General features: G+C 39.7%; 1 protein-coding gene across 1 annotated transcript in view; it reads left to right on the forward strand.

Annotated features, from left to right (window-relative positions):
* ATRN (attractin) overlaps positions 1–12,837 on the forward strand; it is a 243,572-nt gene that overhangs the window by 73,534 nt on the left and 157,201 nt on the right. The window contains exons 4-8 of the mRNA XM_065404708.1: positions 2,234–2,362; positions 5,932–6,137; positions 7,926–8,094; positions 9,619–9,709; positions 10,597–10,840. Of these exons, the coding sequence (XP_065260780.1) occupies positions 2,234–2,362; positions 5,932–6,137; positions 7,926–8,094; positions 9,619–9,709; positions 10,597–10,840 (839 nt within the window). The remainder of the gene's footprint in view (positions 1–2,233; positions 2,363–5,931; positions 6,138–7,925; positions 8,095–9,618; positions 9,710–10,596; positions 10,841–12,837) is intronic.

A 12,837-nucleotide genomic window follows, 5' to 3' on the forward strand; every position in this document is an offset into this window, starting at 1 on the left:
AAGATGGTGCTGCCCAAATACTTGAACTGATCCACATTTTTGAGCTGTGTGCCTTGGATGAAGATGGCTAGCACGGACATTGGAATGAGGTGCTGATTGGAACAAGACCTATATCTTCCCAAGACTGATGATGAGGCCAAGGAGCTGGGATGCTTCAGAAAATCTGTCAATGGTGACCTGAAGGTCATCATGTCTACAGGCCATCAAGGTGCAGTCATCTGCAAAAAATACCTGGATAAGAAGTCTCTCCAGCGTCTTGGTCTTAGCATTGAGGCTCTGAAGATCAAGGAGGGAGCCATCAAGCCGGTACCAGAAATATATCCCCTGACCAAGTCCCTTGTGGCATGGCTGAGGACACAGACAAAGAAGAAGTTGAACAGCACTGGAGCAAGTATGCAGCCTTGCTTCACTCCATTCGAGTTTTAAAATGTGTCAGAAAAGTCACCACTGGCGAGCACTTGCTCTGTCATGTGATCATGGAACAGATGGATGATTTGTATGGACCTTCTTAGGCAGCCCAGTTTATGCAGAATAGCACATAGACCCTCTCTGACCGTATCAAAAGCAGATTGGTAAGAGCAGTGGTCAACTTGCATATAGTCCCATTCACAGCACAAGTGCCCCAAGCTCAGTAGAACAGCCTTCAGCATAGCAAAGCTCAAGTACACCAACAATCAGGTGCAGTTTCAGCAGTTCATTTGATGACAAGCTTTTTTCATGCCTGAAAATCACTGGCAAACCAACAGAAAATGGAACCAGTTCAAACATGTGATAGTTAAGATTATACAAAGACCAAAAGCAGTATGTATTTTTCATCTATGATGTTAGCAATGTCTGTTTTTTTTTTTTTTTTTTTGACATTCTTAATTTAAAAATAGATGATTTTGCAAATTATTATACTCGTTTGCTGAATGGCCTTATGCATCACAGTTCTAAAGATTCTGATTTCACCGTAGTGACTGTTTCGTATACGTTCTTATGCCTTTGGGGGAGGGATAGCTCAGTGGTTTGAGTATTAGCCTACTAAACCCAGGGTTGTGAGTTCAATCCTTGAGGGGGCCATTTAGGGATCTGGGGCAAAACTTGGGGATTGGTCCTGCTTTGAGCAGGGGGTTGGACTAGATGACCTCCTGAGGTCCCTTCCAACCCTGATATTCTATGATTCTATGATATGTAATTATTTGTTGGGGATAGTGTATTTCATAGATTTTTTTTTTTTTAAATAGAATTGAAGTCCAGAAGGGACCATTAGATTATTCAGTATGATCTCCTGTGTCTGTCAGCCACTAAATTTCACCCAGGTACCCCTAGTTTGAGCCCGGTGACTTTAATCAGACTGTAGCTAGACCCCATCTCTCGCAGTGGCCTATCAGTGTTTCAGCAGGAGGGGGGAAAAACCCAGAGTACATCTGGCCAATTGTGTATTGGGAGAAATATAGATCCTTCTTGATCATATAGGTGACCAGCAAAAGCCCTGAAGCATGAGATTTGATTATACATAATGATACTAATCTCATTTGTAAAGCACTTTGAGAACTACTTATGAAAAGTGCTATGATAAGGGCGAGGTGGTATTATTAGTTATTGTCTTAGGACAGAGCTGCAAGTGTTAAGAGCATGCTGAGAGCAATGCAGGCAAACCTGTAATCCCCATGGTCCATAAAGGCAAGGAATGAGAAGGGGAATTCATATATTCAGATTCCAAGGTCAGAAGGGACTACTACAACCATGCTAAATAGGTTTGGACCAAGAACTGATCCCTGTTGTAACCTGTTAGAAATGGCCCACTCATTGATATCTTCCCATTAACAACCACATTTTGAGAACTGTCAATGGCTAGTTTTTAATCTATTTAATTGTGTGTCCTATTAATTCTATGTAATGCAATTTTTTTTAAAATCAGAATGTCATGTGAGACTAAGTTAATTGCTTTGGAGAAATCCACAGTATATTTAAGAAGTTAAGGGCTTTTATCATTTCCCCCCCCCCCCCAAGATGTTTTTAAGGAGTTTCTTCAACAAAACACTAAATCTGATAATATTTCTATAGGGAAGTCTTTGGTTACTATTGTAAATATGTAATACTTCAAAGTGATAAAATTTAAGAAATCATCTGGCTTGTGTCTTGAATTAAATTTTTTACACATAGTTGAGACGTGTGCATGTGGAGTTACTATAATTGTTATGCTTCCATGACTGTATATGTAACATCGTACCTTGTCTTTCTTTTTCAGTGGTCTTATTGTTCCTGAGAGGGATGGCAATGAAACAATCCCAGAAGTTGTAGCCACTTCTGGCTATGTCCTACTGCATTTCTTTAGTGATGCTGCCTATAATTTGACAGGGTTTAACATCACCTATAAGTAAGTAATACTTCTTCCAAATGGTTTTGAGGAAATTTAAATGTTGCATATTGAGAGAGCAGTCTAAATGCACTCCAAGGATGGATCAGATCAGGAGAGGTATTTCCAGTAGGGCCAGGGAATTATGAATTCCACTGTACAAGGAACTGGCAAGACCCCACCTAGATAGCTGTGTACAGTCCTGGGCACCATGTTCAAGAAAGATGAATTCAAATGGGAACAGGTGCAGAGAAGGATTATCAGGGATATGGAGAACCAGTCGTATGGGAGAAGGCTAAAAGAGCTTGGCTTGGTCAACATAGCCCCTCTCAGCTTTTGCTTTATTATGATTGCTCTCTATGCATACATGGGGGGTGGGGGAGGGGGTAACACCAAGGCAGAAAAGAGCTATTTAAACTGAAAGACCATGTTGGCACAAGAACAAATGGGGATAAACTGGTCAGGAATAAAATTAGGCAGGAAATTAGAAGGTTTCTAAGCATTGGAGAAGTGGTTCTGGAGGTTCTGGAACAGCGGTCTAACAGGAGAAGTGGGAGCAAACAACCTAACTAGTTTTAAGACAAAGCTTTATATGTTTATGAATGGGATGACATGATGGCATTGCCTGAGAGAGCAGAGATCTGGGTTTAATTACTCCGGAGGTCCTTTCTTGTCCTATGTATCACTTCTTTTCTCTGTTTCTCTTGGTACTGGCAGCTGCCCTTGAAACTGAAAGTTAATTTAAGTTTTAATCCTTAATTACCTTTTCTAAAAAGGTAAATATACTCATGTGAACTTTTTGTAATGCATGGTTTAACACATGACGTTAATAAATAGCTTATTTGGAAGGCCAAGAGGCAAATTAATCACATAATTTGTGTAAGGTGTCTAATATTTTGTCACTAGCATTAATCTCACATGTGGATTGTAAACTTGGGTAAATGCAACATGAGTAATAGTGACTATTTTTGAGCAAATGTTAGATTTGTACAATCACATGCAATCAATAGAATTTATCCCCTTTATGCATATGACTTCTTAGCCTTTTTCCTTTCTCCTCCCCACATTCCTGCATACACACAAGAATTTTCCTCAGGCCACTGGACTAAACCTATAGTACAGAGAAATGTGTAGAGGCATCTCTAAAAAGCTTCAGATCATCTCAGTTCCAGTTGGTTACTGGGCTGCCTTAGCAGAGCTACCCCTCTGGGACTAATGACTATGAATAAACTTCCTCGCTTTCCCTGTTTATAATTTTAAGAAACAGTATGCATCAGTTCTTTGTAAACATTTGCTATAGTATACTTTATGCTCAGTGCTGTTTTTTTTAAATACCTTTAGGCTATTCCCTAATGGGCTAATTATTTCCAGAATGGTCACTTTAGAGACATAAGTAGAAGATGCTAGTGTACACATGCTAGTAGAGATACTTGTAGGTATTGGACATTTAATTGAATTTGTTGCTTTTGTGGGTGTGACAGCCTCTGAATTTTATTTTAGTATAGTTGTGTATGAGGATTTTGTATGGAGTGGGATTTGTTTTACCGTGGGTGTGAACTGGTGTTCATGTGCAGGAAATTTTAGCTCTTGGTAACATTTAATGTTGATTGGTTGAAGAAATTCAGTTACAAATGACTGTCTACCACAGGAATAGTTTAAGCATCCCTGGATGTTAAATGTGGATCAACCCGTGAAATGCATTTGTCATGCGAACCAACTATCTATATTGGGCTGTTTTAAATATGAAAAAAAGTCAGAAGGGAGTGGATGGCGTGCTGCTTATTCAGGGGGACATGTTATAGCTACGGCCAAGCTATCCGTGTCTTCCCAGGCTCGCCTTCGACTTCATACGTTTTTGTCTGCTAGAGAGCCCTTGGCTTAAACCCGCTGGCCAAGATTTTCAAAACTGGGTGCCTAAAGTTAGGCTCTTAATCCATATTTAAGCACCTAAATAAGTGGTCTGTTTTTTTCCAAAAGATGCTGCGCATCCAGCAGCTCTTGCTGACGGCAGTGGGAGGTGAGGGTACTCAGCACTTTCCAAAGTCATGCCAAAATTTATTTAGCAGCCTTATTTTAGACATCTAATTTAGAAAATCTTGGCCACTCTGATGCCCAAAACCATGATACCATCTACTGGCAGCTGCCAGTACTACATAGTGACAATAACTGGCAGAACCGAAAAAAGCCAAAGAGAAGTGTGAGTGAAGAAAGCAGGCGGTGGCAAAAACATGAGGCCATGTCTGCTTGAGATGTGGACGCATCTGTGGATCCCTCGTGAGTTTACATTTGTACAAGATGCACTGAAACAAACTGACTCTCATACATCAACTACGGTGGGAGACTCCAACATCATCATGCAATGAATAAATTCGCTTACAACTAATCTACCTTCCCTTAAAAGAAGGTGGATATGAACTTGCTATATTAAGCTGTATTTTAAAATTTCTCTTAATTCTACATGCTCGATCTCATTTCAGATAATTTTCTTTAAAAAAATTTAAAAATCTTGTTTCCATTTTTGGTTGTTATGGGTGAGAGACTTCCTCCTAATGTGTCCTTAACAGAGAGGATGCAAGGATTTTCTGTTTTAAAATTTGGATGTATTATAACCAGCTCAGAGTATTGTTGCTGGAGTTTGAATTCAAAGTCAAGCTTTGAAATTCACTCTGACCCTTACTACAAAGGAGAGTGAAATCCTTTTATTTCATTTAGTCTTGGTGCAGTTGGATTTTGGATAGTGATCCCTATCTTTGATTCATGTTGTTGAATGCAAGGTCAGTGGTTAAATAAACTTCAGCTTTCACATTCAGGGGCCTTATTCTTTATCAAATTGTGGAATCTGTAACAGAGATATTGCTTAAAAATACTGGAGGACTAGTTTTGTCATAGTTGATTCCACTTGAGTACTGTGTGCACCATGATCCAAAGGGTTGTGTGTGGCTGGGTTATTGACATGCACCCTGTGGTGCATTTGTTAAGTGAGTCCCAGAATAAAGTGTAATTGGGACTAGTTTGGTTGGATAGATCACACTGTTACCACAAAGCCCTCATGTGAGCTGATGAAATCCTTCACTGTAGTGGTGTTGGGGTGATTTATTTTCATTATAAATAACTGGCATGTATATGGATTGTTTTAGAAGCATTGCTGTAGATTTAACTTGTTAAGCGAGACAGCTCTTTAAATTGTGGACAAAATCAACAAAACTTTTTGCCAAGGTGGTTCAGATCTGAAAAGCATAACTTGTCAGTCAGTTATTTTGGGACTCGAAGCAAAGGACCACTTTTTCTGCTGAGCACTAAGAACTTGGCAAATCACTAGTGTTTCCTCATCAGCTCACCTAATTTGGGACTTAATGTTTAATTAATTTCACTCTCAATTAAGAAATTGCTCTTAATGTTACTACTTAAAATATTAGCTAGACCAAAAACAAGTATAGACTTATAACTTCAAATCCTATCTCAGCATAGATATGTAGAATAGACATTTATACCTTTGTATTAACATTGCTCAGCACCTCTTTGTGCAATAAGATGTGTGGCTTAGTAGTCAATTGAGCTGCTGACAAACATCATTTTCCCCGTGTTTGCAGTTTCGACATGTGTCCCAATAATTGTTCTGGCCGAGGAGAGTGCAAACACAATAACGGCAGTAACACTGTTACATGTGAATGTTCTGAACACTGGAAAGGAGAGGCGTGCGATATTCCTTATTGCACAGATGGTTGTGGATATCCTGCGAGAGGTCAGTGCAACATGAATGGGACCAAAGGATGCTTGTGCAATTCAGGCTGGCAAGGTAAGTGCCCTGATAAACACGGACAGGTTTTTTACTGAGAGGGGGATGCTTTTGCCTGTGTGACGTTTGCAGTTAAATCTGGGATGGAAATTGTATGGGGGGGTGGGGGGAGACTATGAATGCTCACGAAACTGGGGGTTGGAGTGCGGGAGGGCTCTGGGGTGGAGATGAGGGGTGAGGGGTTCAGGAGGGTGCTCCGGCCTGGGACCGAGGGGTTTGGAGGGCAGGATGGGATCAGGGCTGGGGCAGGGAGTGGGGGCATGGGAGGAGGTCAGGGGTGCAGGCTTCGGGCAGCACTTACTTTAAGCAGCTCCCGGAAGCAGCGGCATGTTCCCCCTCACTCCCATCTCCTACTTGCAGCCAGGTGGTTCTGCGTCCTACTCCGTCTGCAGGCACCACCCCTGCAGCTCCCATTGGCCATGGTTCCCGGCCAGTGGGAGCTGCGGGGGCGCCGCTTGGGGTGGGGACAGCATGCGGAGCCCCCTAGCTGCCCCTACACATAGGAGCCGGAAGGGGGACATGCCGCTGCTTCCGGGAGCTGTGCGGAGCCACGGCACACGTGTAGCGGGGCAAGCCCCCAACCCTGCTCCCCGGCTGGAGCACCGCAGTGGGCCAAGCCCCAGACCCCGCTCCCTGGTGGGAGCTCGAGGGCCAGATTAAAACGTCTGAAGGGCTAGATACAGCCCCTGGGCCGTAGTTTGCCCACCCCTGTCATAGTGTCTGGCAGATGTTTTCACTCAGCAGACATTCTGATTCCATTCTCCTCCCAGCTGTACCTTTCTGACCTGCATGCATCAGAGCCTTGGTCCTCCTTTCTCAAACATTAGCATGTATCTCTTTAAAAAAAAAAAAAAAAAAAAAAAAAAAAAATCTGCTTACTGTCCATGTGAGCAAGTGAATATGGAGCTTAGAAGACATATAAGGATGTACGATTGTATCTGAAGGCAAAGTTGAGCCTTCAGGTAGGATTTAACTTGTCTCAAAAATAAATGAAACATGTTTGTTTCTAATTCTGTTCAGGTACTGCCACACTGAAGTGTGGTGCTTTGCTCCATTTTTAATTAAAAAACCCTAGAATTTCACCTCTTGCAATTTTCAGTTTCTCACATAAAATTGATTTTCTTTGTATAAGTATATTTTAATTGCTAAAATTAGTCAGTCACATTAAAAAAAAATCCCCACATACTTTAAGAAGTGAATGTGTATAGTACTGAAATATAGCCACCTCTAGGGTTAAGCACAGCAGCTGTTTGACAGCACATAGCAACACTGCGAATTAGTTTAGAGAAGGAATTGTGAATAGTATATTGGCAGAAACTTTAGAAGGAATTTAGATGAGCAAAATTAAATTATCCAAATCCAGGGCACCAGGGATTATCCAAATGTACCAGAGCATCAAGGATAACAGTTCTACTCCTGGGGGGAAAAACCCATGGAATGTTTAATGGCCACAGGTGATTAGGACCCAGATCTTATGTGCACTGCATCTTATGTACACCAGGCCTCCAAATAATGTGTTAGAGGACTGGTTGAGTACTGACAGAGAGGGAAGATTTCTCTTTACTGAATCCCCAGCTTCAGGAATCTTAGTAGTGTTTTTGAGGTCTACCATACAAGTATTGGGCTTAGGTTGTGAAATCTGAAATGAAATTGCCACCCAATATGGCACTGCTACAAGCTGTGTCCTTACTTTCCTACTTTGAAGCTTTATTTTATCCATAAATGGTCCCTTACATGTATGTTTGTAACAGTGTTTCTCAACATTTTAAACTTATTTTTCATTAAAAGGTCCTGGCTGTGCAGTCCCCGTACCAGCTAATCAGTCATTCTGGACTCGTGAGGAATACTCTAGTCCGAAGCTTCCCAGAGCGTCTCACAAAGCTGTTGTCAATGACAATGTAATGTGGGTTGTTGGAGGCTACATGTTCAATCATTCCGATTCCCGTATGGTTTTAGCGTGAGTAAACCCAAATACCTTGATATCATTTTTGCTTTTCCAACTACAAGATATTATTAGATGTCAAGAATTAATTTTAGAAAACATCATCCTGCAAACTGTGTCCACACCTGCGCCCTACCCAAAGCTAGGATTTGTCAACATGAGTTTACTAATGTTTGATGGGAGCTAGTTTTGGAAAAACTTCATACAGAGTCGTGAGGTTCAGTAACTGCTGACCTACTCCATCCTTCCTACAACACTATCCTGTCTCACTGTTATTACTTTCTGTATATTCATCCATAAGCCCCACAAGTTCACCTTCAGTGAGGCTGAGTCTACATCCTCTCAGAGACCATCTGAATTAACTCATTCTAATAAAACAGTTTCTGCTGTTTAACCTGCATGATTTCAGGCTGTGACTGCTTAATGAAGCTCTATGGACTATTGAAATGGATATTTGAACTTAGAAAGAGAGGAACCATATCCCAATGGATAGGGCACCAGACTGAGATTTGGCTATGCTGGATCTATTCTTGTCACCAGGCCAATTCAAAACGGACTCACTGTATGACTTTGAGCAAGTCATTTAAACTCTGTGCCCTCATCTGTAAAATGAGGATGACACCCACTGTTGTGAAGAATATTGTTATATCATTTATACAATTATCATTAAGTGCACACTAATATTCTCTGTGGAAAGCTTTTAAACCACCCAGATAGTGTTACAAACTAAAAGGTATAGGGCCTAATTCTGCCCTAAAATGCATACATATAGCTTCCGTCAGCTTCAGTGAGAGTCATGCATTCAGAATTGGGGACAGCGTTTGGTCCATAAGCAGCAGTTTCTCTAAGCCATACTTGAAGGTTATTTGAAAATTCACATATCATTGCAAGGCAGTCCTTCCTCATTTTCACTAGCTAGTTTTTCAAAGACTTGCCTTGTTTTTTCATCTCACTAAACACATGCGGATAGACTTCATTAAAGATTTATCTTAAAGCTGATTTTTCTTTACATAAATGTAAGCATTGCAAATATAGCTACTTCCCTAGCTGTAAAGCCAATTAACTTTTTTTTTGATGGGGTCTTTCTCTTGTTGATTTCCTGTGCCAAATTAAGTTTAGAGAGAGTTTTTATGGTTGAATGATGAAAGTGTAATTAAAAAATACTATGCTATGAATACTGACGGTTTCCTGTAGGAATGTTGGAATTTACCCTGAGCTTTTGTAGAACCTATTTTTGACACACCTTTGGGCAGATCCTCCGTTGATATAAATTGGCATAGCTCCGTTGTGAATGTTGTCACTCTTGGTTTTGCATAGGGAAGTGTAACACTAAGTATGGTAAAGAAACAAAAGTATATTTGTTTAAAGTATACTGCTTAAGTTTAACTTTTATCCATAAAAGATTTTTTTTTTGTATATAATTTGTAACCATGTGTCTTCACACTTTTTATTAATATATCTTTCCTAACAAATCCAGAGGAGGACAGGTAAATTTATATATAAATTACACAGAAAAATCTCAAATTCTCATTTATACAGGTATGACCTTGTTTCTGAGGAGTGGCTTGCACTGAACAGCACTGTGAACTCTGTAGAGATCAGATATGGTCATTCATTGGCGTTACATGAGGTAGGTAGATGTATTAGTGCTAATTAAATCTTGCTTTCAATTGTTTTAGTTCTGTGTATATAATGTCTTGGGAGAAGCATTGCTTACTTAGCTGAATGGCAAGGGCAGCCCAAGGGATAAAAGAAAAGAAAACAAAAAGTTCACCTTAAGGTAATCCTACCAGACAGTTAAATTTAGTGACATATACATTGTGTTGGAATTTTTTTGAATACAAATACACAAAGAATACGGCTGGATGTGTCATTTGTATATTAGCATAATTTCAGACTTCGTCATCTTTTGATAGATCCTAACTGGTTAAATATTTTGAGGCTCTTCACTTGCTTAGTAGTCATAGATTTTTTTAAATAACAGACTTTTCATTTTTATTTTTCTTGAGGTAGGGAGGATAGCATAGGGAATTGACCTTTTTTTCCTCCCTAAGTACGTTGTGCATCAGACAACATAATTTGAATAAGACCAGGAGGAGATGGACAGATGTTGCCCTAGGTTTGCATTGCCCTTGTTAAACTCTACCATAACTCCTTAATAGTTAACAAGAAAAAGGTACACTTACTGTAGTGCTTTTCCAGAGTGAGGCTGAGGAGGAGTCAAATAGTTTTATTTACCTTATACTAAGAAGGAAAAATAATGAGAAACAATTTTTCTTAATTTTTGTTTAACATCAGTGAAACGGTTGGATCTTCCATGGATGCTTAGAAGACTTTCATTTAATTTTCCATTAGCATTAGCAGGAGTTATTAGTATAAATCTTCTATACATTGCACAATATGTGGTGGACATTTGTTGGGGAACTATAAACCATAGCAGTTGGTTTCTTTTGTATGTGTGGTGTGTTAATGCCAAAAAGTCTGATCATTTCTTTATTAAACCAACTTTTTTTCCAGAATAAAATCTATATGTATGGAGGAAAAATAGATGCAACGGGGAATGTGACCAATCAGCTGTGGGTATTCCATATACACAATGAGTCATGGGTTCAAGTGACCCCAAAAGCCAAGGAGCAGTATGCAGTTGTTGGCCACTCAGCACACTGTGTCACTCTGGAAGATGGCAGTGCTGTTATGCTCATCATCTTTGGGCACTGCCCTCTGTATGGGTATATCAGCAATGTGCAGGAATATAACCTTGGTAGGTACAGTCTTACCACTTGTTTGTATTTCAATGTTCAGTTTCCAACCATTAACCAGATCCAGGCAAAAACAGTATATTGAACTTATTGATGTTCAAGTTCCTCTTTTTTTTTTCTACAGTATATTTTTTAGAACTTGAATCTAATGTCGTGTAAGAAATGCTTGAATATCTGTACAGTGACTAGAAAGGCATGTACCCCTTATGGCTATCCAGTATATGTGACAGAACTGCAATGAATTATGAGGCAAGTCTAACTGATTATGAAGCAACTTTGAGTTTTGTTGACAGCATTCTAAAAATACACAGCAAAGTAGATACGTAACTAAAATACCAGGAATGCCACACTCTTGCAAGGCTTGTGGAGAGCCTTTTTTGACTGTGGGAAGTGTTGGTGTCTCCCCACCATGGTGTCTCCCTACCATGCCTGCAGAATGAAACCTCAAACTCTCCATGATTTTTTCTTGAAGTTTGGAAAGCTACAAACTCTGTTTTGTAGCAGCTTTCATTATGCATGGTATGTGAATAATTGAGTCAGATTCATTATGAAATGAATTTAAAACAATTCTGTTCTTTACTTGTGAGTGGGATGCCTTTCTTCTTGTGTATATATTGGTGCATTTAGTACCTAGAGCCCAGATAAAACGTTATGTAGCGTCATCCTCTTTGGGGGTGACTGGATTCACATTTCATGTATTGTATTTCACACATATGCATACATTCACCAAAAGCTATTTGTATCTCAGAAGTTCATCAGCTTTTAGAGACGTTCAGATATAAAAGTTAGACTGTATACTCTCCCAGATGGTTGCTGTGTCTTGCTGTATTTATATACGATGTCCAAGACAGTAAAGCACTGATCTCAATTGGTGCCTATAAGTATTAGCATACTATAAACAGCAAATCATAATTTTTGCAGTATATTATTGGTTTATACATTGTATTCATATATGTGTTAGCTCTTCCAGTTCATTTTCATAAATAACTTTTTTACTTCCTTAATTCATTGCAGTTTTATCTTGATTTTAAGGCAGTGGTACCCAACGTTTGGTTGGGGCCAAATTTTGTAGTTAGCCACTGCCGAGTTTTTTACTAGTCGTCCTTTAAATTTCTAATGTCACAGTCCTGGAATTAGTTTGACTTTTTGATTTACCTGGAGAGCTTTTTGTTTAATCTAGGCATGCAGTGCCATTAGGTGACATGCTGGGATGTAGTTACTGTATTTGAAATAGCTGGTGATAGGAATTTGTGACTTTCTTAAGAAGCGAGCAAAAGGAAACAGGATTTCTAGACTGCCATGTTGAATGGTGGCATCAGAAGCTATGGCAAATATGGATACCAAAATCTCCCTCACGGGTCATTCAGATTATCTGTATTACTTTGGCAAAAATTCTAGACAGCTGATTGTTGCGTAGTATTAAAGCTGGGAAGAGGCATTTTTTCCCCCTGTGCCACCCTCTCCTTTAAATAAAAACAGTCCAAAACTTGTTTTGGTATCTAGGAAACACATAGTCTCCTGATATATGAACAACAACTGTGTCCCAATCTATGGTCAAACAGAGGCAATGATTGTGATAGAAACAAACCAAGAGACAGTCTTGGTTCGTTAGAGGAGTCTCCTTCATCCTCAGTTTTATATTTCCTGCATGGAAAAATGCCTTTGGGGAGATAGACTTGTATTCAGAGCTAGAGTCTGCTGCTTTAGGAAATTATAGTGTGGGAACTCTGATATGATTTTCTTCCTAGTTCTTAGACACCCACGTGCATAATTTTCCAAAGGCTACACCATTCATTTCCTTTAATTTTTGGGAAGAAGTTCCTTGAATATCTGTCAGAACCCTGAAGTTACTTTGTTTCTTCCCGTATTTGCCTGTCTTGGGAAGTCTGCATGGCATTTCACTCAGAGCCTCTCAGCATTGCTCCTTAATTGGGGAGGGGGGAAAAAAGTTTTGGTGTTTAGTTGGGTAAAATGTTTCTCTCAGGCTTATGATGTTTCC

This window comes from Emys orbicularis, chromosome 5 (assembly GCF_028017835.1).
Source record: "Emys orbicularis isolate rEmyOrb1 chromosome 5, rEmyOrb1.hap1, whole genome shotgun sequence".
Lineage (NCBI taxonomy): Eukaryota > Metazoa > Chordata > Testudines > Emydidae > Emys > Emys orbicularis.